Below are 21,029 nucleotides of genomic sequence, written 5' to 3'. Positions count from 1 at the left end.
AAATCGCCGTGAAGTTTGGAGTCATACGCCAACGTCGCGACATGTTCTCTCCGCGAAGTCGCGCCGCGATTCACGCACATAGTCTGGAGGGGCCTATACAATTGTATACAAAAATCCCTTATCACTCAATCACTTATCTCACTTTCAATTGGTAGGTATCACAGGCGCCTATATTCTTTCGCACTCACAGGTAGACTACCAACCTACCATGCATGATTCGGCAGTTTGGTATCAAAGTTCAGTTGGCAACCCAAAATCTGCCGCGACTACAACCCACAAAAACATGTTTTCAATTACACAGACTAGTAAATACTGATAAAACCTGTGTCTTGAAAGTTTGAATATCGGCATCACCCCCGCAAGGGCACGCGTATCACGCATATGCGCCGTCGTGATTCAGCAAGAAACAATCCCGCTTGGTATATGACCTATACAACTGTAATACTAACGAGCACAGACACACTCCCCTATGACATCGTTATAATAGAAACATTTGAAATTTAAACCTCAAAACTGAATTAAGACAAAGAGAATTTGTGGTTAAGGTGCATACCTATTGCCTTGCAGTTGGATCATTCATACATTCGGAAATCAATTATAAAAACCGGCCAAGTGCGAGTCGGACTCGCGCACGGAAAGTTCCGTACCATTATGCAAAAAAACGGCAAAAAATCACGTTTGTTGTACGTGGCCCCCTTATACATTTATTTTATTCTGTTTTTAGTATTGTAGTAGCGGCAACAGAAATACATCATCTGTGAAAATTTCAACTGTCTAGCTATCACGGTTCATGAGATACAGCCTGGTGACAGACAGACGGACAGACGGACAGCGGAGTCTTAGTAATAGGGTCCCGTTTTTACCCTTTGGGTGCGGAACCCTAAAAAGTCAGTATCTAATTGGGTAGTTGTCAATTTTTTATGGTATCAGTCGATCAAGTTAGTTTGAAGGAACAAATGTGTGTATCGGACCCATTGTCTTAAAGCAATACAAATGATGGTCAAAGTCTGGCACCTGCGCTTTACTGAGCAAACGCTCTAACAAAATGGCAACACATCGTGACATCACTGTGTCACTTTGCTTAGAAGCCGTTTCGATGTATGGAAAACAAGGAACAGGAACTGCACGACCTGATCCCACCTTCCCCTTTCCATCATCGGATATCCAGGCGCGGGGAGCGTATGCACCCGTTCGTGGTCCACATTCCATTCGTTCGGACGAAACGTTTTGCCTCCTCCTTTTTGGTACGGACGGCTAAGGAATGGAATGCGCTCCCGCCATCTGTATTCCCTGATCAATATGACCTCGGTCTCTTTAAAACAAGAGTGAATAGGCTGTTACTGAACCGGTGTGCTCCATCTTAGGCCCTGTCTTCACTTTCCATCAGGTGTGACTAGGGCCAATCGCCGATCAGTTTATAATAAAAAAAAAATAAAAAAAATTGCGATTTTGTCGGTGAAATGTTGTGTTTATGTATATTGTTGCCATACAATATTTTTTTAAATGAAATGTAAGGAATCGAATGGTACCGTTTTTTTTTCCTATTTGAAAGATAAACAAGTTTTTTTCGAAAACTGAGGTCTTGTATTTTTTTATTATTCCCATTCCCATATATTTTTTAAGTTTCCAATTTATTGTCATAAATTGCTCATTTTGTATCTATTTAACTAGATTTAGTTACAAAATTTAACATGTGTCAACTACAATATTATTTCGGCTGTACCTATTGTAGGGTAGAAAAACTCTTCCCTACAATAATATCTAGAGTTAGACCAAGCAAAGTCTGCAGCGATTTTGATAGTACACGCAGTGCAGGTGTTATTTATACGTCATAATTTCATAGAAGTTTGACGTTTAAGATAACACTTGCACCGCGTGTGCCATCAAAATCGCTGCAAACTTTTCTTGGTCTAACTCTACATAGCTTTTCAAATCTCTGCAAGCTTCGTAGTCTAAACACGTTAATATTCAATTGATAAGGTCTTTATTGTGTCACAATAAAATAACTATAGTTTACTTTGATTAGTGGAACTTCACTTGGTACAAGCCTGATAATTAATAGAATACTTATGCAGTGTATGGTGGTAAATCCATTATAGCTGTATTTGTTTTCGTGTAAGTAGTAACTAAAACGAAGCTTTATTACAAAAACCTGTATTTGTGCTAATATTTGTAGATACATTATGCAATTGAATTGGACTGTGGTTATTTAATATGAAGTATACAGTAACAAACAAACAAACGACAGACCTCAATGGAAAGAGCTAGAGGAGGCCTTTGCCAAGCGGCACACTGAGCTACGGGACATACTCTAGCTCAGAATAAAAGGGCTAGATAGATACAGTAACAGACACTGGGGATTGGGGATCCCCCTCATCTATAGATTAATACAGTGACACTAAGGTTGGGTTTAAATAGCTTTCATAAGATAACAAAGTACCTATGTTGCTGACATCATACTTGTTAGGAAAAAGTAAATGTGAAAGATAATTTCACACATAGAAAAAAGTTGAATTCAATCTTAGTAATATAAAAAAAGAATAAAATAATTTAGAAGTTCGTTAGGGAATCCAGATTAAAATACTTCGGCGCAACTGAAGCGACACATCGTTGACATAAAACACTTTGGCAACACGGGCACTTTGGACTCGGGTATGTTCTTAAACTACGTCCAAAAGAGAGGTATGGGCACTGTGAATGTCATCTTGCGTTGTGTGGTAGGGCACAGCACAGCGGATGTCGTTCCAGATCTAGAGCAGAGCCCAACTGGGGAAGTACCTCCACCTTGCAGAAAACCACAGCCAAATAACACTATACCCTACCCATAGTGTTGTGTTCTTGCCGGTGAGAAAGGTTGCCAGAGCTCAACGAGGGTGCGGAGTGTAGGGTCGGCAACGCGCATGTAACTCCTCGGGAGCATGTAACTGTAGGCTATGGAGACTGATTAACATCAGGTGGGCCATATGCTTGTTCGCCACCAACATAGTATAATTTATTAAAAATTACTGCAAAATTAAAAAAAAAGCCATTTACAGTTAAAATATCACACATTATAGTTCGGTTTTTGATTGACACACTATTTTCAGCATAAAACAGAGCTAACAATGTGTTCAGACTGTTTTTTCTTTACCTCTTAAGGAATATATTAGCAGTTACTTGTTAATTTTGAGTGAGTGAGTTGGAATAATTATAATAGAATGGAGTAATTTGGCTCCATGTTATGGTAATACAATCGTAAAAAGCATCCAACTTCAATAATTAATAAACAAAACATAATTTGATAAAAGATTGTACCAACAAAATGCCATAGAGAAAAGAAATTTTCTGTTTTTTAAAGGTATAGTATTAAAGTTTTTGAATGATGTTGTTGATGACAAAGATATACAAAAAGAACATTAAGTAGTGTTTGCATGTCTCATATACATTTACAGTTCCAAAAGCGTCACCAGTCCTGTAGATTGTTAAGCTAAGCTAGACACTTACTTTTTATATTTCAGCAGAAAATAAATATATGCTGTAACACGGTTCCTTTAAAGTAGCACAAAAACAAGGTACATCGCATGAACCTTTTAAAACTTTATTTTTTTATAGTTCACTGAAACTAGTTGAGATGGTCACATAACCATTTTTGTTTTCTGATATCATTTATTAAATAATGGTTATGATGGAAATGGAATGTTATATTTACAAAATAAATTAAAAATTGCAATAATGTAGCACACCTAATGACGTACATACATAATGACCGTACTGTCATTACTGTCAACTATCTGACATTGACGTTTGAAGTCATTTTGATAAACTATTCAAGCCTATTGGTAAACCACTTAAATGCATTTTATGGCTCCTCTACACGATGGCCCAGCGTAGCCCATTCCAAGGGACATAGATGGATACAGTCCAATACAGTCTAAGGAAAAAACGTGCCTCGAAAATCACGAAAATTTGATTCTCGATCAGATGGCGCCACTAGCTTTGGCCTACTCTCGTATAGAGGGCGTTGACAGTTTCGTTTGTTATTTATAATTTTAACGCATATCAGTGAAATAACATGGGTCAAAATCATATAAAAATAATTAATGCAAATAAAAAAATCATTTATCCATATTTAAATACATTTTAAAGTATTTTTATAAATCGTCATTTTTAGTTTTAAAGTATGTCGATAGATGGCAGTGAATTTACAGTGGTTACAAAATTTACTATGATAGTACCGCTCTATCTTATTAGATCCTGTTTGCAAGGGACGCATTTATGCGTTAGAGGGAGCAAGTGATATTTCTATCTCATTCCACTGCATAGCTGCGTCCCATAGGGCTTAGACTGTCCAACCCTGGGCCATCGTATATAGGAACCATTATACAGCTCATCAATCTTGAAGTCGGGGTTCAACGAACGCCACTTCGAGGCTACTTCTGCTCATGGCAACATTGACTGACGTAGCTGTCACTCATCTTGCTTGTCTGTCTCGACCTGTGGTCTCGACTCGACCACCAACAACCCAAATTACCCAAATCTTCTACAATGGCAGATGCGAAGCAAGGTATTTAAAACCATTATTTTTAAAATACTATTATAATTTCCTAATATTAGGAGTTCTCACCATCAAAGATAATCCATTCCTTAACTGCTGTCTGAGATATTTCATGTTGGAACGGCTCAAAGCTTGCTATAAGAGCTAAGGCCATGCTACACACAACGTAATTTTTTTATCTTCATTACAAGTAGCTTTGGATATGACATTCAGCAAACATTTTTGCACATTCCTGTTACGTGCTGAATAACAATATTTGTCATATAAACGCTTCCCATAATGTAAATATCAACGTATTATGTGTATGTGTCATGGAGTCGATACGCGACTGGGATGGAAAATAAGATAAAACAAGTGTCAGCGTAACGGTTGTTTACTTATTTAATGCACATTTTACTATAGATTCAATAGTTGTTTATTATACGACATTAAAGGTTTCATTTTATTGGATTGTATATAAAATTCTTACAGAAATGAATAATGGGACATCTCAGTCACGATCTGTGCTGGCAAAACCTCGTCTTGGTGCTTTTGGTTCCTCTGGGTTTGGAGCTAGTACTTTTGGTAAGTGCTACATACATGCATGCTTGTAAAATTAAAGCTTTCCATGACTTAACAAGCTGCTCATCAAAGCAGATGTTGCTCTCAAGTAATACATGGGTTAAAAACTTTTTTTATAAGGTTATGCATCTTTTTTGTGGTCATCATAAAATAAACCAACTTTAAAGCCTAATTTTCTTACTTTATTCTTATAGATGTGTTAAAACTCTATTTTTTACAGGTTCTATAATGATAGTCTTAGATCAATGTGTACCAATTGTTAACTTTTGTAGTTTTTTAATGACCACAGAAAAGACACCAGTTTTGCCAAACATTTTTACCCACATGTTTAATAAACTATTTATTAGCCCCCTCTGGTCAAATAACCATGGGATGTTAAAAGAACTGGAGGCTTGATCATGGAAATTAAAAAAAAACTAGTTTATTTTTATGCTTCAGGCTATTTTACATTAGGAATAAGGTATAAAATATCATATATTGCTATCCAAATTACATTACATTAAATATTTCAGGGTCCATATTACGTCCATCCCAGCTGAAACCAGGCAGCAATCCATTCCTTAAAGTCGCTGACTCAGAAGAGGCTGAAAAGAAAGAGAAAGCTGACAATGAAACTGAGAAACCTAAAGGAGAGGAAAGGCTTACTGAAACCAAGGAGGATGCTCCCAAATTTGTACCTCTCGGTGCCACAAGCAGTGCTCCGAGAACCTCCACACAAGTCCCAGCACCCACACAGCCTGCTTCTGGGACATCAGGGTTTGTCTTTGGACAGAATTTAAGTGAACGAGTTGTTATTCAAGACAGTGTTAATAATGGTGATCCTGGGCCGTCAGAGCACAGTATGAAGAATGGTACGTCTGAACTGTTGTTCACAAGCGCAGCTGCATCTGTTATGGAAAATAGTCAGGTAATCTTTTGTTCTGTACCGATAGTTATTTTTACTTTGGTTAGTGGGCATTATTATAGGAAATTAAGTGCTACATAAACCTTCAGTTGGCATACATACATTTGATTGTTATTTTTAGCAGGTATTACTTACTAATGTTTTTGCGATACCCTACCACTAGCAGGGTCCATGTGCCTATATGTTACTATGTAATATAAATATGTACATTGGATGCAAATAAAGATCTCTATATATACATAACTTTCTGTCTATTAATTCAATTCCAAATAGACATGTTCTGCTACTTAATTACATCACATACAAAATGCTTACATATTCTGCTATTAGACTACTTATCACCAAACATCTTGATTATACACCACAATCCCGTCTCGTCTTGATAATCGAGTAGGTTGTGGGGTGTGAAGTGTAAATGAAAAGATTAAAATTAGTATGAAAATTTAATATTCAAACAAAATAAAATTAATTATTTTCTAACGAACAAAAGGAAGTAAATAACCTGGTTTCAAAATTAAGATAATAATGATCTTTCGGCAACTGACTTTGCTTAACATATTAAAAGTCGTATTATAGAATATTTTGTATTAAGGTGCATTGGGGTGCTTCAGGGTGGGATAATTTCGAAAATCAAGTATATTAGATTCAATCTCATTAATTGTGATTTTTACCTCAATTGAGGAGGAAAATTTGTGAGAGACAATATGGAAAGGAAGTGAAAATTTTTACTTGACACCATTAGGCATTATTAAGTCTGCCATGGAACTGAAGGAAATGGAAGAAAAAAACAGTGTACAGAGCTAAACCCTTTTTTCGGCAATATAACAAGCTACATTATGTAACACTTTCATTTTGTACTTTTTTTTCGTTGTATCAGGTGCATGAAGCGAGGCTTGAAATAATGATTTTTATAATTTTCCAAGAGACAGGTTAAGTAAAGGCCTAGTGTGTGAATAGTACTGCTCACAGCATCATGATTAGCTCTTTCAATCAATCTAACTTTTATTGATAAAATAGAAGTATTTTACATGTCAATACATTATTTCTATTTAATAGGATCACACATAATTATTTTATAAATAAGAACATTATACAGAATAATCACATTTCACAGGAATAATTATATCAGGTACGTTATTATTTTGGGTCAAATTATTTTAATATCAATTACTCAGAAGACTGATTTATATTACATTTAATTCTAATTATACATTTTTAATTATTTATTTATTTAAAATTTATTGCACAAAATATATACAACAATGTACAAATGGCGGACTTGATGCCATTATCAAAAAGATTAAAAGTATTACTTATTTTTATTACATGTAGTCTATATTAATATACACACATATATATATATTTCCAAATCTAAGATAAATAAATAACAAACTTATACTAACTACATAAGTAATCTTTGGTCTGTTTTAGGATTCAGCAGGGGGCAGCTCCGCGGGTAACGCTCACGACAGCGGCGCGGGGCTGGCGGCTGCCGCCGCGGAGTACGAGCGTGCGCAGGCGCGCCCGCCGCCGCCCGCCGTCACCACCACCACGGGCGAGGAGGACGAGATCAACGTGCTGCAGGTGACACTCACCTTCCTCACGCCCAAGCCCCCTTTTTAGGGTTCCGTACCTTAAGTTATTTAAGAAAATAGCTAAAAAATTACTATTCCCCCCTTTATTTCCGAAACTACTGGGTCTAAAATTTTGAAAAAAATACACAAAATATTTCTTTACCTATAGATGACAGGAAAACCTATTAGAAATGTGCAGTCAAGCGTGAGTCGGACTTAATTACTTAGTTTTTGATCCGACCCTACGGGTTTTAAAAAACACGTTTCACATAAAAAAACACTTGGCCAGCTTTTTATACATCACTCTTATTTAAGAAGAACGGCCATCTAGACTTATATTGACCGGGATATAGACCGTGATTACCTTTTGTATTATTTGTGAGCTCCCGATATTTCGACCCCCGTGAACATGATGCATGTAACTGCGTCGAAATATCGGGAGCTCACAAATAATACAAAAGGTAATCACGGTCTATATCCCGGTCAATATAAGTCTATTGAAACTAACCGTGAATCATTCAGAACGGCCATCGTTGTCGACTTTGAATTGATAACAATTCTCTGATTTTACATGTCAGATAACAACGCCTTACCTTAGTTGTTCCAAGAGCACTTTCAATTTTCAATTGCAACAATTTCGAAACCTAAGAGCTCGTTCCCACTATGTCGGATGTTGGAACGATTTTTAATCGGGTGTCGTAGCGGCAGAACATTTTATATGAAGCTATTCACACACGAACGACAACGATTTTGTGTCGGATCCGACATAAAATATCGTGTGTTTTGTCAGCCCTCCGTCCGGAAAAAAATCGTGTCGGCGGCGCTGTTCACATGATGTCGGATGTCGGACCGACCCCGCCCGCGCCGCACCCCCTGTGCCTCCCGCGCGTCGACACATTTTGGCGCGCAAGCAGAGTTGTTGTGTTTCTCTTCGTAAATTGGCTGTACTAAATATAAATTGTGAAGTTTTAATCTCACTCCTTGAGGAAAGAAGTGTCATTTGGAATAAGACTATAGATGAGTATAAAGATAGGGGTTTAAAGCTAGCTGCTTGGCGAGAAATATGTTTCGTTTCCTCCGCAAATAATAATACATCACAACAACTTCGTCAACGTCCATCGTGTACAGAAGCCTCGTTTGAACTGTCGTTAAAATGGCACCAGCTGCGGTCGTGGCCGACAGCCGACTAGTGTGAACAGAGGCGCCGACACCCGATTAAAAGTCGTCCCGACATCCGACATAGTGGGAACGAGCTTAGTATAATAAATTATCAATATTATTTGACTGATAAAATAAAATAAAATAAATAAAAAAGCCTTTATTTCCAAATTTCCAATTTTACATTAAAAGTTTTTGCGTGTTGTTAGTAATTTTCTTATAGCTAGTAGTTAGTGTTAAGTTTGTGTATGTTATTTACTAATTTAATTTAATTTGGACCCCTCTTTGAGTGGAGGCCTCCTCCAATTCTCTCCATTTTTCTTTCCCTGCAGTTTCATGTCATTTTGTAGTGTTTTTCTGCGTACAGGTTCTTCATTTGTTTTGAAATAGTTTTTTTGTTCAAGTTTCTGTTGTGTAGTTTTTTGTTGTTTAGTTTCGCTGGGATTACTGGTTAGAGTTTTGTTGCGCATGATTTGTTTGTGTTTCTTTCGTTGGAGGGTTGCGGTCATAATTCCCCACGATGACCGCTATTCGTCTTGGGGAATGGAATTTGACTGATATCTAATATTAAATATTTCCAGTTATCGTGCCGCTTGTTCGCTTGGGAGGCCGGCAGCTGGCGCGAGCGCGGGCGCGGCGTGCTGCGGCTCAACGACGCGGCCGCCGGCGCCGACGCGTCCCGGCTCGTGGCCAGGGTGGCCGGGTCAGTATCCGTACTGTAGAGACACTCCACAGCTGCCCTGCCCTGCCAACGTGCTGCGGCTCAACGACGCGGCCGCCGGCGCCGACGCGTCCCGGCTCGTGGCCAGGGTGGCCGGGTCAGTATCCGTACTGTAGAGACACTCCACAGCTGCCCTGCCCTGCCAACGTGCTGCGGCTCAACGACGCGGCCGCCGGCGCCGACGCGTCCCGGCTCGTGGCCAGGGTGGCCGGGTCAGTATCCGTACTGTAGAGACACTCCACAGCTGCCCTGCCCTGCCAACGTGCTGCGGCTCAACGACGCGGCCGCCGGCGCCGACGCGTCCCGGCTCGTGGCCAGGGTGGCCGGGTCAGTATCCGTACTGTAGAGACACTCCACAGCTGCCCTGCCCTGCCAACGTGCTGCGGCTCAACGACGCGGCCGCCGGCGCCGACGCGTCCCGGCTCGTGGCCAGGGTGGCCGGGTCAGTATCCGTACTGTAGAGACACTCCACAGCTGCCCTGCCCTGCCAACGTGCTGCGGCTCAACGACGCGGCCGCCGGCGCCGACGCGTCCCGGCTCGTGGCCAGGGTGGCCGGGTCAGTATCTGTACTGTAGAGACACTCCACAGCTGCCCTGCCCTGCCAACGTGCTGCGGCTCAACGACGCGGCCGCCGGCGCCGACGCGTCCCGGCTCGTGGCCAGGGTGGCCGGGTCAGTATCCGTACTGTAGAGACACTCCACAGCTGCCCTGCCCTGCCAACGTGCTGCGGCTCAACGACGCGGCCGCCGGCGCCGACGCGTCCCGGCTCGTGGTCAGGGTGGCCGGGTCAGTATCCGTACTGTAGAGACACTCCACAGCTGCCCTGCCCTGCCAACGTGCTGCGGCTCAACGACGCGGCCGCCGGCGCCGACGCGTCCCGGCTCGTGGCCAGGGTGGCCGGGTCAGTATCCGTACTGTAGAGACACTCCACAGCTGCCCTGCCCTGCCAACGTGCTGCGGCTCAACGACGCGGCCGCCGGCGCCGACGCGTCCCGGCTCGTGGCCAGGGTGGCCGGGTCAGTATCCGTACTGTAGAGACACTCCACAGCTGCCCTGCCCTGCCAACGTGCTGCGGCTCAACGACGCGGCCGCCGGCGCCGACGCGTCCCGGCTCGTGGTCAGGGTGGCCGGGTCAGTATCCGTACTGTAGAGACACTCCACAGCTGCCCTGCCCTGCCAACGTGCTGCGGCTCAACGACGCGGCCGCCGGCGCCGACGCGTCCCGGCTCGTGGCCAGGGTGGCCGGGTCAGTATCCGTACTGTAGAGACACTCCACAGCTGCCCTGCCCTGCCAACGTGCTGCGGCTCAACGACGCGGCCGCCGGCGCCGACGCGTCCCGGCTCGTGGCCAGGGTGGCCGGGTCAGTATCCGTACTGTAGAGACACTCCACAGCTGCCCTGCCCTGCCAACGTGCTGCGGCTCAACGACGCGGCCGCCGGCGCCGACGCGTCCCGGCTCGTGGCCAGGGTGGCCGGGTCAGTATCCGTACTGTAGAGACACTCCACAGCTGCCCTGCCCTGCCAACGTGCTGCGGCTCAACGACGCGGCCGCCGGCGCCGACGCGTCCCGGCTCGTGGCCAGGGTGGCCGGGTCAGTATCCGTACTGTAGAGACACTCCACAGCTGCCCTGCCCTGCCAACGTGCTGCGGCTAAACGACGCGGCCGCCGGCGCCGACGCGTCCCGGCTCGTGGCCAGGGTGGCCGGGTCAGTATCCGTACTGTAGAGACACTCCACAGCTGCCCTGCCCTGCCAACGTGCTGCGGCTAAACGACGCGGCCGCCGGCGCCGACGCGTCCCGGCTCGTGGCCAGGGTGGCCGGGTCAGTATCCGTACTGTAGAGACACTCCACAGCTGCCCTGCCCTGCCAACGTGCTGCGGCTCAACGACGCGGCCGCCGGCGCCGACGCGTCCCGGCTCGTGGCCAGGGTGGCCGGGTCAGTATCCGTACTGTAGAGACACTCCACAGCTGCCCTGCCCTGCCAACGTGCTGCGGCTCAACGACGCGGCCGCCGGCGCCGACGCGTCCCGGCTCGTGGCCAGGGTGGCCGGGTCAGTATCCGTACTGTAGAGACACTCCACAGCTGCCCTGCCCTGCCAACGTGCTGCGGCTCAACGACGCGGCCGCCGGCGCCGACGCGTCCCGGCTCGTGGCCAGGGTGGCCGGGTCAGTATCCGTACTGTAGAGACACTCCACAGCTGCCCTGCCCTGCCAACGTGCTGCGGCTCAACGACGCGGCCGCCGGCGCCGACGCGTCCCGGCTCGTGGCCAGGGTGGCCGGGTCAGTATCCGTACTGTAGAGACACTCCACAGCTGCCCTGCCCTGCCAACGTGCTGCGGCTCAACGACGCGGCCGCCGGCGCCGACGCGTCCCGGCTCGTGGCCAGGGTGGCCGGGTCAGTATCCGTACTGTAGAGACACTCCACAGCTGCCCTGCCCTGCCAACGTGCTGCGGCTCAACGACGCGGCCGCCGGCGCCGACGCGTCCCGGCTCGTGGCCAGGGTGGCCGGGTCAGTATCCGTACTGTAGAGACACTCCACAGCTGCCCTGCCCTGCCAACGTGCTGCGGCTCAACGACGCGGCCGCCGGCGCCGACGCGTCCCGGCTCGTGGCCAGGGTGGCCGGGTCAGTATCCGTACTGTAGAGACACTCCACAGCTGCCCTGCCCTGCCAACGTGCTGCGGCTCAACGACGCGGCCGCCGGCGCCGACGCGTCCCGGCTCGTGGTCAGGGTGGCCGGGTCAGTATCCGTACTGTAGAGACACTCCACAGCTGCCCTGCCCTGCCAACGTGCTGCAGCTCAATGACGCAATTTAATTTAAAAATCATTTATTGGAACGAACTTAGCCGATAGCGTGTATTTTCCATCTTGTAGCGACAAGGCGGAAAATACGCGCTATCGGCTACGCTCGTAGCGCTCTCGCTGGCAGTGAATGTGTCAATAAAGTATTATCTTCACGTTTTTGTACTGGTGTTCGTCACAGATCGCTGCGCGTGGTGCTGAACACGAAGATCTGGCCGGACATGGTAGCGGAGCGCGCGGGCAGCAAGTCGCTGCGCATCACCGCCACCGACGCCGCGCACCAGGTCAAACTCTTCCTCATCATGGTGAGCAAACTACCGCTTAATTACCAAATTTCTAAAAGAACGCGATTAACCTGTACTATAATAAATAATACCGATTTACAATTGACGGACTGATCGACGCCACTTAGCAGTGAACTATGAGATTTCTAAACATTTTAACTATGACAGACGGTTTGGTGTTACCGACCTCTTATAGGGTCACCTCTTCCACTCAATTTAATTTAATTTAGACATAAATATCCACAAGATTGAATCAAATTATTGACATATTGCATTCTAATATTAATCCTATTTCTAAAACATTTACATTCTTATTATTTAAATACTTATATAATTTGACATCACTTAATAATAATTAGTTGCCCGTTTATTTTTGTATTTAATACACTGACAATTATCTGACAATTATCCGATTCAATTCGGCTTATATGTATAAAAACTACTAAATTGACCTACTTTTATATCATACACATAGACTTAAGATTAGATCCTAAGTATGCATGTAATATTGCTATGCCCCCACGGGGTCCATGTGGAACTACCAAGAATTTGTAATACCTATAAAACCATGGTTGCAATAAATAAATATGAAATATGATTGTTAGTAATTACACATTTACAAGACATCAAACTATGGTTAGTAACATAGTATGTAAGTAAATTAAAAATAAATAATTGTACATATAGTTAGATTATGGAAACGGTGTTTTGTTATGTTGGCACGGTTTGAGATACAAAAATCTGCAATTATATATTTTCGTTACAGCCGAAAGCTCGTTACCGTGTTTCCACATGTTGGTCACCAAATGCATTTATGTAACAAAAGATTCTCAAATCAGAAACGAGTAGAAAACTTAAAATTTAGCGATAGCATTTTTTTTAACCGCACAAAAACACTGTTTTGGATTTCAGAGACTAACTATTGTTGCGTTTTAGGGTAACCCCGGCGACATCGTCCAACTTCACCGCGCCGTGCTGGCGCGCATCTCTCTCAGCAAGCGCGCGGGCGACGCGGCCACCCGCCTCCGCGACGCGCACGAGACCGGCGAGTGCCCCGCGCACGCGCACGCGCACGCGCACGCGCACGAGCACACGCACCGACTCCACGCCCCGCCCCTCGCCGACGACGAGCAGGACACACATACTGAAGACAAGGATGGCGACTCGGAGAGCAAAGACGGCGAAACGGAAGATAAGGATAGCAACCCGCTTAAGAGAAAAGAACCGGTCGGAGACGAAACCTCCCCTAAGAGACAGTGCCCCGAAATTCTAATAGAGTGATAGACAGCCTAGTGAGAGACACAGCCTTGCAGCTCTGAGTTCAAAAAATTGTGGGTAGACCCGTTTGACTTACAGACTCTTGAATCTAATGTGACGTTTCGTCGAATCTTGTCCTAATAATTTTTTTCCTTACAAAGGATAGAACAAACTTAACCTAATATATGGATTTATTTAAATGTGAGTATATTCTGTTATGGAAAGAACATATTAGATCAAATTTAATGTTCGACGAAACATTAAATTCGATAAACAATTTTCGGCCATCCGAGAGATATCACAAATTGTGAATATGCGTAGGGTTATTTAATGTTTAAATCGATGCGCTTGTTAAATTAGTTATTTTAAAAAGTTCGGCCAGCTGACCGTATCACTAGAAATAGCTGAAAGAATCATACTATACGCCAGTAACAACAGTTACGTCATAGAAATATAGTATGCTTTCAACTATTTTCCTTTTGGCACGTACGGCTGGCCAAACTAGGTAAATAGTCATATCGACAGGGAGCTTGGGAAAGGCATTTTACTTTGTGTAGTACAAAAGCGTGAAGTGCGAGCGCGGATTCGTCTCACATTCCTGAAGTGAGCAAATTACAGATGTTCGGCCGGAGCTGGATGCCAAATATGTGTAATAATTGTTTAATTTCTCATCGATCATAATGTATAACAATAAATAATTAAGACTAATAAAGAGTATTCATGAAAATACACCTTCTAATCTTATTTACGTGAAGTTCAAAAAGTTGAACTATCGCTACTAGCCGGTTGGTTAAAAAAATAGTATTAGGGTTATATTCATCAACGCTTTATAAAAGTACTGTTCAACAATATTATTGGATTTAGAAAATATACTTGTGTATTATAATATAACTGCTCTTTTACTGTAAACAAAGAAAATTCGAATCTCGTGAAGTAATTTCCTGAAAAATACTAAAATGATTCTTATATATGGTGAGTTGAGCTATACACAAAACAGGGTAATCCAATTTATTCAATATACTAAAAGCATACAATCAGTTGGCTCGCAATTACTATTGATGTCAATTTTTTTTTATTTCAAGAATCGCACCCTAGATGGCGCTGTGTCATGTTGTAAAAATCCTGAATTTGTTTATTTAAGTATTTATATCAATCGGACAGCACTAACAGATAAACCTTACGTGCTATTTGGCATTATATTACTTATTATTGAATCGAGCTATCAAGATTTTTCTTGCGAAACTTAATGACCCCAGCTTAATACAATTTTTGTTTAGTTTACGAATCTCACTATAAATGTATATCGTGTAGTAAACATCCTGAAACGCGTTTTTTCTTGCAATATTTTTTTAATACTACGTCGGTGGCAAACAAGCATACGGCCCGCCTGATGGTAAGCAGTTTCCGTAGCCTATGTACGCATGCAACTCCAGAGGAGTTACATGCGCGTTTCCTACGGTTCCCACCCTAACATTCTGCCGGTTCTGCCCCCTTGTTAAGCTCTGGCAACTTTACTCGCCGGCAGGAAGGCAACACTGAGTAGGGTCTATACTCGCCCTCAACCAAAATGACGACTGAGGCCATAAAACTCGAGGCAGGGGTAATAAAGCTCGGCGGTCGTAGCGATGGCAATGTGTCGATTACGAAGTGTTTTAAACGTAGATGTCATTCTATTTTATTTTAGTTTCACTGTAATTGTCCAATTATTTAATGATTTTTGCCTGTGTAAATATTATAAGGCAGTAAATAGTAGCGTAGTTAACCTTTTTATACCTCAGTTTTACACTTCTATACCTTAAATAAAGAAATTGTATAAATTATTTATTTGAAATATTATGCACATGTATTTAATTAAGTATAATGTTAAACCGTATTTCCACTTTTATTATAATAATATTGAATTCATGCACAAGAAATGTACCTATTCACTCACTCAACTTATTCCTTAACTTGACATTCCTTTATGTGGGTTTACTATCTGCACTAATGGTCTCCGCTCGCTCCGTGCAATACAATGGGAAACTGATAACGCGAGCTCAAGGGTTTTATTGCCCTAGTCGTCATTTTGGTTGAGGGCGAGTATAGTGTTATTTGACTGCGGTTTTCGGTAAGGTGGAGGTCTCCAGTTGGGCTCTGTTCCAGATCTGGAATGACATCTGTTGTGCTGTGTGTGCCCTAGTTCTTAAAAAATGTAGAATACCAAAAAAAGCAAACGTACAGACACAGATACTGGTAATATTGAACTCATATAAAAAATACTCGTCTAGGGCAGCAGGGCCAAATCCAGAGAGGAAAATGTCGAGAACGTTTGTATGGAAAATAGATCAATAATGTATCCTCTTAATGATTTTTGTTTACGAATATCGTTACAGACGGCGCTATTTCATGTAGTAAAAATCCTGAATCGGTCTATTAAGATATTGCTCGGCAAAAATTACCCTATAGTTTCATCCGCCATAAACTTTTCAGTAAATGTATTTCATAGTAAATGTATGGAAAAAGTTTCCTCTCCCCTAGGAAACTATTGTTACTGGATAGGAATCTAATCGCCTGGCATAAAAAAATAGCAAATAATAAATAAAAGTTCATTTTCATACAAATTGTATGGGAAAAGTTTTCCTCGATTGATTTGTGATTTGTGGCTTTTCTAGCCGGAAATTTTTTTTTAGTCCTATACAAACTTGATCCTGGATAGGAATGGGATTGATTAGCATCAAAAAAAAAGTTTGTCAAAAATTACCTTTTCTCATACCGTGCCGTACGTACTCTTGTATGTTTTTTCCAAAATCTGTAAACGCCAAACCACAGATTAATAAATAGTTACTACGTAACAGATACATCATTCCCATACTAAAGCGAAAATACCTACGCTATAATAGCCTACAAAATCTTAATAATAATACCTGCTGCTCAGGACGAGAAGAAATGTACCATGAGTACGTGCACAAAGAGTCGAGACTGCCTTGCTCGCCGTGCGAGTCACGTGCCAACGCATCATCGTAAGAATGCGCTAGTTGTACTGTTAATTATGTTATTATTGTAATAAAACGAATGTTTCGAATCAACCATATTTTTCATTAGTCAATCAAATATAAAAACAACCTGACTCAAAAAACTCCTTAATTTACGATTTACCTACTTATGTTCAAAGAAATAAATGGTGACAAAATTCATAAAGATAGATTTAAAACACTACTCACCTTTCTTCGTCTCTCGGAAATGAAAAAAAAAACGACAAATTTTCCTTTGTTTTTTGACTTTTACACCCATCTACTGCACAATAATTACGTGGTTTCGGCATTTCGAAGCGTAGGCGCGGGAAACGTGCGGTGCGAGCGCTCAAGCGTTCGGCGGCCCTCTGTCGGTTGTATCGTCGACGATACGCCGAGCGGTAGGCATATAGTGCGTGGCCTTGAGCGAGTAAAGGAGGCCTGGCCAAACTTCATTAATTTGAAATCGAGGGAAGGTCCTTAAAGACCGTTTTCGCATAGCAGCACGGGATCTGGTAGCTGCCCTCACCGACCCAATAAGAAAATCCACCATGTACTTATAGCTAGTAGGTAACGTAAGGTAACATACATTTTAAGTATGCTCCCGCCCCCGCTCAGAAATTACAACAGTAGTTGTCCATATCAGTACGTATAGTATAGGTACGCAGTAAGTACTCAGACTTGTGATTTACCTATCATTACTGTGATAAATTGATAATTGGAAAATATTTCACATCTCGAAAAAAAAAAAACGATTTTTAATAATCACGAGGTAATCCTAGCATTTAACATAAACTCCTCATTAAATATTGAATCCCACGCCAGCGTTTAACTAGCGGTTGTTGCTCGTAAAACAACTTAATTGCCGCCTAATTGACAACGTGATTGGTACTATACTATAAGTGTCCCATTAAGGGGCTTGCGAAATTAACACCCTGCGACGGATTGATTTATCATCTGATTAAAGGGGGCTTCTTTTTGTAAAATTGACTGTCCTCTTCCAATGAAGTAACTCGTAGGCACCAAAAGATGACCGACCCCCAGAAGATGAACGAACGAACGACGGCTTTAAAATCGAAATAATTAAATCCTGACGCCTGACGTATTTTACGCTCTTAGTAGTATTTTTTACTAAAGCTGTAACTTCCCCCCCGAGGCTAACATTTCAGTTCTAAGACAATCTATCCATAGTATCTGTGTATGCGGTCGTGAGCGGTTGCCGCGTACATGCTTCGCGCCAAAAATACCGTTTGTATGGAAATCTTATCAGGATGACCACTTTAAAACGCCTTTAATTGCGTATAAAATAGCATAATACGTAAATTGATGTGATTTTGATTTGTATAGATTTTAGACTATTCATACTGATGTTTACGTTATTTACTATTTACTTTTTTAATCAATATTTGAGTATTTTTTTGTTTAAGTTATGGTTCCAATATAGTACGTATAAACCAATAGATGAACGGTGTTCAACTTTTAGGCAAGACCTAGTTTTTTTCAAATACCGATATTAATTATCCGCAAAAAGGTAGATAGCATAGCACTTTCATGCCTTAAATTAATCATCTGCTGATAGTTGATTTCGTAACCAAAAGATAAACGTAACTTTTTTAAATATCTAACACGGTTATTTTAAGTTTTTTTTTCTTTAATTTATTTATTCACTTTAAATATTAATACAACTTTTGCCAGCATGACACTATTGTAAACTTCTAGGATTTATGTAATAGTTGGCGAGATCGCGCGGTCCGATCCGCGTTTGCTTAATAGTATTATTACATTATTACACGCTTAGTTTTGATTTTCGGTAAAATTAAATTAATCTATACACATCAAATCTCTGCATCTATTTTATACATTACTCTAGACTTTGGTAGTAGTTTTAGTTGGTTCATCTACTTCTACTTTGCCCAAAACTTGAGCAAAGAAAATTACTAGATTAACTCTTAGCTTTTGATCCTAAAAAATGAACAGTCAATAATTCACTTACCCAAATCGTGACCAAAACTTGAACCAACTGTTTAAAATTGGTTCATGTTTTAGGAAGTAATCTATAAGATGAACGTTTTTACTTATTTTTTGTAATATTGCTTTATAAGTAATATATGCTGAAAAGCTGTCTTTTGAATACTATAATATTATTTATTTGTTACTTTCTTATACTGGAGAATAACATTTATATTGGTTCAACTATAGCACCAAATTGTTCATAATTAGGGCACATTGTTCATCTTCTGGGCAAAATGGCCTATTCTGGCACTTTTTTATTTTTATGAAAATAATGATAAGAGAGTTTTGAGTCGTCTAATCTCAACTCAATTATATGCTGAATCATATAAAAAAATAAAAGTTTACTGGAAACGCGTTTTAACATATAGAAAAAAACTCGAAAGTTCGAAAGGGGTAGTCGCTTAACTGTTCATCTTTTGCTGACTTTACTCTAGGCGTTCCATAATTGACTCGCTTACCTTGTGACAAATTGTACACATGTAGTAGTGCATAATTATTTTCCGTCGTTTTTTCACGGAAATGTACGAACGTATCTTGCTTTTTCGTTCAGTTTCGGCACAAAAAGTACTGAGGTTGACTGAAGTAGCATGACAAATAGGTACGAACGTTTCCGAGAAAATACGATGGAAAACAATTATGCACTACATCTGTACAAGCTGCACTTAGTTGCACCTAGGTAAGCTAGAAATGTGCACGTGCTAACGAATTCCCTCTCACCGAAAGAGAAAGAGACAAGCTCATCTATACATATACCTATAATAAAGTGGAAGAGGGTCGAAAGTCTGTACATGGAAGATATTCGAAAAAAAATTGGCTTGGGATACTTAGAATCGATAACAGAACACGTTCCAACAGTTTTTAGAATTTTTGTCTGTTTATCTGTTTGTCTGTTTATTTGACCGCGCATAAAATGAAAACGGCTGAACGGATTTTGATTCAAACTTTACTAATCTGTCGAAAAAATCCACGGCCAGGTTATAGGCTATAAAAATTTGAGAAATTTTACCCCTAAGGGGGTTAAAAAGGGGATGAAAGTTTGTATGGGGTTCAAGATTTATTTTAAGCTAGCAATTTTAAACTTCGTAAAAAGATATATAGCGTTTTTGAAAATTACCTAAGGACGTGAAAAAGAGGTTGAAAGTTTGTATCAATGTAAAATGATACAAACTTTCAAATGTAAGTAAAAGGTAATCACGGTTTATATCCCGGTCAATATAAGTTTAAGCTAGAAACTTGAAACTTTTGCAAAAAGTAATTATATTAAAAAGCAAGAAAATTACTTTCAGCGTTTTTAAAAATTCATCCCCCAAGGTGGTGAAAAAGGGGTTAAAAACTTTATCTTGATAACTATATCATTTAAGCTACTAGGCCAAATTAGGTATCGTTTTTGTATAAATCAGGTATGCCGAATTCATTTATGACATCAAAATGACACCATTCCGGAGTGAAAACACAAAAAATATGAAAAAAAATTACTTTTTTTAATTCCTCTTCACGTTTAAACCGCTGAAACAATTTAGTTTCAATTTGGTATAGTAGAGATAGTTTACATTTTTCTATGCCGTTTGCGGAGTAATTGTCAAAGTCTTGGGACTTATACGCGTTACTATGGCTTCCCGAAAAAATCGAATTTTTCGCGAAAGTCTCGCAACGCATTGAGGCTACAAGGGGCACGGTCTCAGGAGTCTGAGAAAGACCACGGTGAGAGACTAAGTGGCGCTCTAGCCCAGGCAGGTCGCTTCGCTTTCGGCTGAAACGGCAAGCCAGCGCGAGTCTCGATTGTGATTCCAAAGACATCGTACGCAATACTATGTAGGCGTAGATCCTGACGGAGTGTGGCGCCAGAGAAGCCGTGTTCATCTCGCGCATCCCCCTCATCCCGAGCAACTTCCCGTTCCGCTTCAAGTTCCTACAGGTCCCCGTGAGCGTCGGCTTCGCAATGACACAGACCGAATTCCACGCAGGCGAAGCTGTGCCCGCCAGCTAGTGTTTAATAACGAGTATGACAAAGATGAATGGAATGCGAAAAATAACAGAATTCTTCGTAGGTATAGAAATAAATATGGAAGTATTTTTTGTGCTCCTTATGAATCCCCAATCCATCAATCCATCCATCCATCCATCAATCTATAGTTATACACGTTGGCTAAAAAATAAGTGCATTCCCGTTGCCAGGGAGGTTTTGGGAGCAACTTTTACTATGGGACCAACCCCGAAATCGCGAAAAT

The 21,029-nt window shown here is 41.8% G+C and overlaps 2 protein-coding genes across 2 annotated transcripts in view; one reads left to right on the top strand and one right to left on the bottom strand.

Annotated features, from left to right (window-relative positions):
* Positions 1 to 3,708, bottom strand: part of LOC134743191 (kelch-like ECH-associated protein 1B) — a 32,658-nt gene extending 28,950 nt beyond the window's left edge. The window contains exon 1 of the mRNA XM_063676572.1: positions 3,484 to 3,708. The gene's annotated coding sequence lies outside the window, so the exon portion shown is untranslated. The remainder of the gene's footprint in view (positions 1 to 3,483) is intronic.
* A 704-nt stretch (positions 3,709 to 4,412) lies between these two features.
* Positions 4,413 to 14,510, top strand: LOC134743234 (ran-binding protein 3). The gene is made up of 7 exons (XM_063676640.1): positions 4,413 to 4,543; positions 5,006 to 5,098; positions 5,608 to 6,002; positions 7,431 to 7,583; positions 9,313 to 9,434; positions 12,439 to 12,562; positions 13,478 to 14,510. The coding sequence occupies exons 1-7, from the start codon at positions 4,525 to 4,527 to the stop codon at positions 13,820 to 13,822; spliced, it is 1,251 nt and encodes a 416-aa protein (XP_063532710.1). The 5' UTR covers positions 4,413 to 4,524; the 3' UTR covers positions 13,823 to 14,510.
* Positions 14,511 to 21,029: the final 6,519 nt, after the last annotated feature.

This window comes from Cydia strobilella, chromosome 7 (assembly GCF_947568885.1).
Source record: "Cydia strobilella chromosome 7, ilCydStro3.1, whole genome shotgun sequence".
Classification (NCBI taxonomy): Eukaryota; Metazoa; Arthropoda; class Insecta; order Lepidoptera; family Tortricidae; genus Cydia; species Cydia strobilella.
The sequence above is the reverse complement of the archived record's forward strand: the minus strand, read 5'-3'. Positions and strand labels throughout refer to the sequence as shown.

Bases quoted from the DNA above. Each gene is read 5' to 3' on its own strand.
- LOC134743234 (XM_063676640.1), top strand. The intron at 6,003-7,430 runs GTAATCTTTTGT...GGTCTGTTTTAG, and splicing joins CTGTTATGGAAAATAGTCAG to GATTCAGCAGGGGGCAGCTC. The intron at 9,435-12,438 runs GTCAGTATCCGT...TGTTCGTCACAG, and splicing joins CTCGTGGCCAGGGTGGCCGG to ATCGCTGCGCGTGGTGCTGA.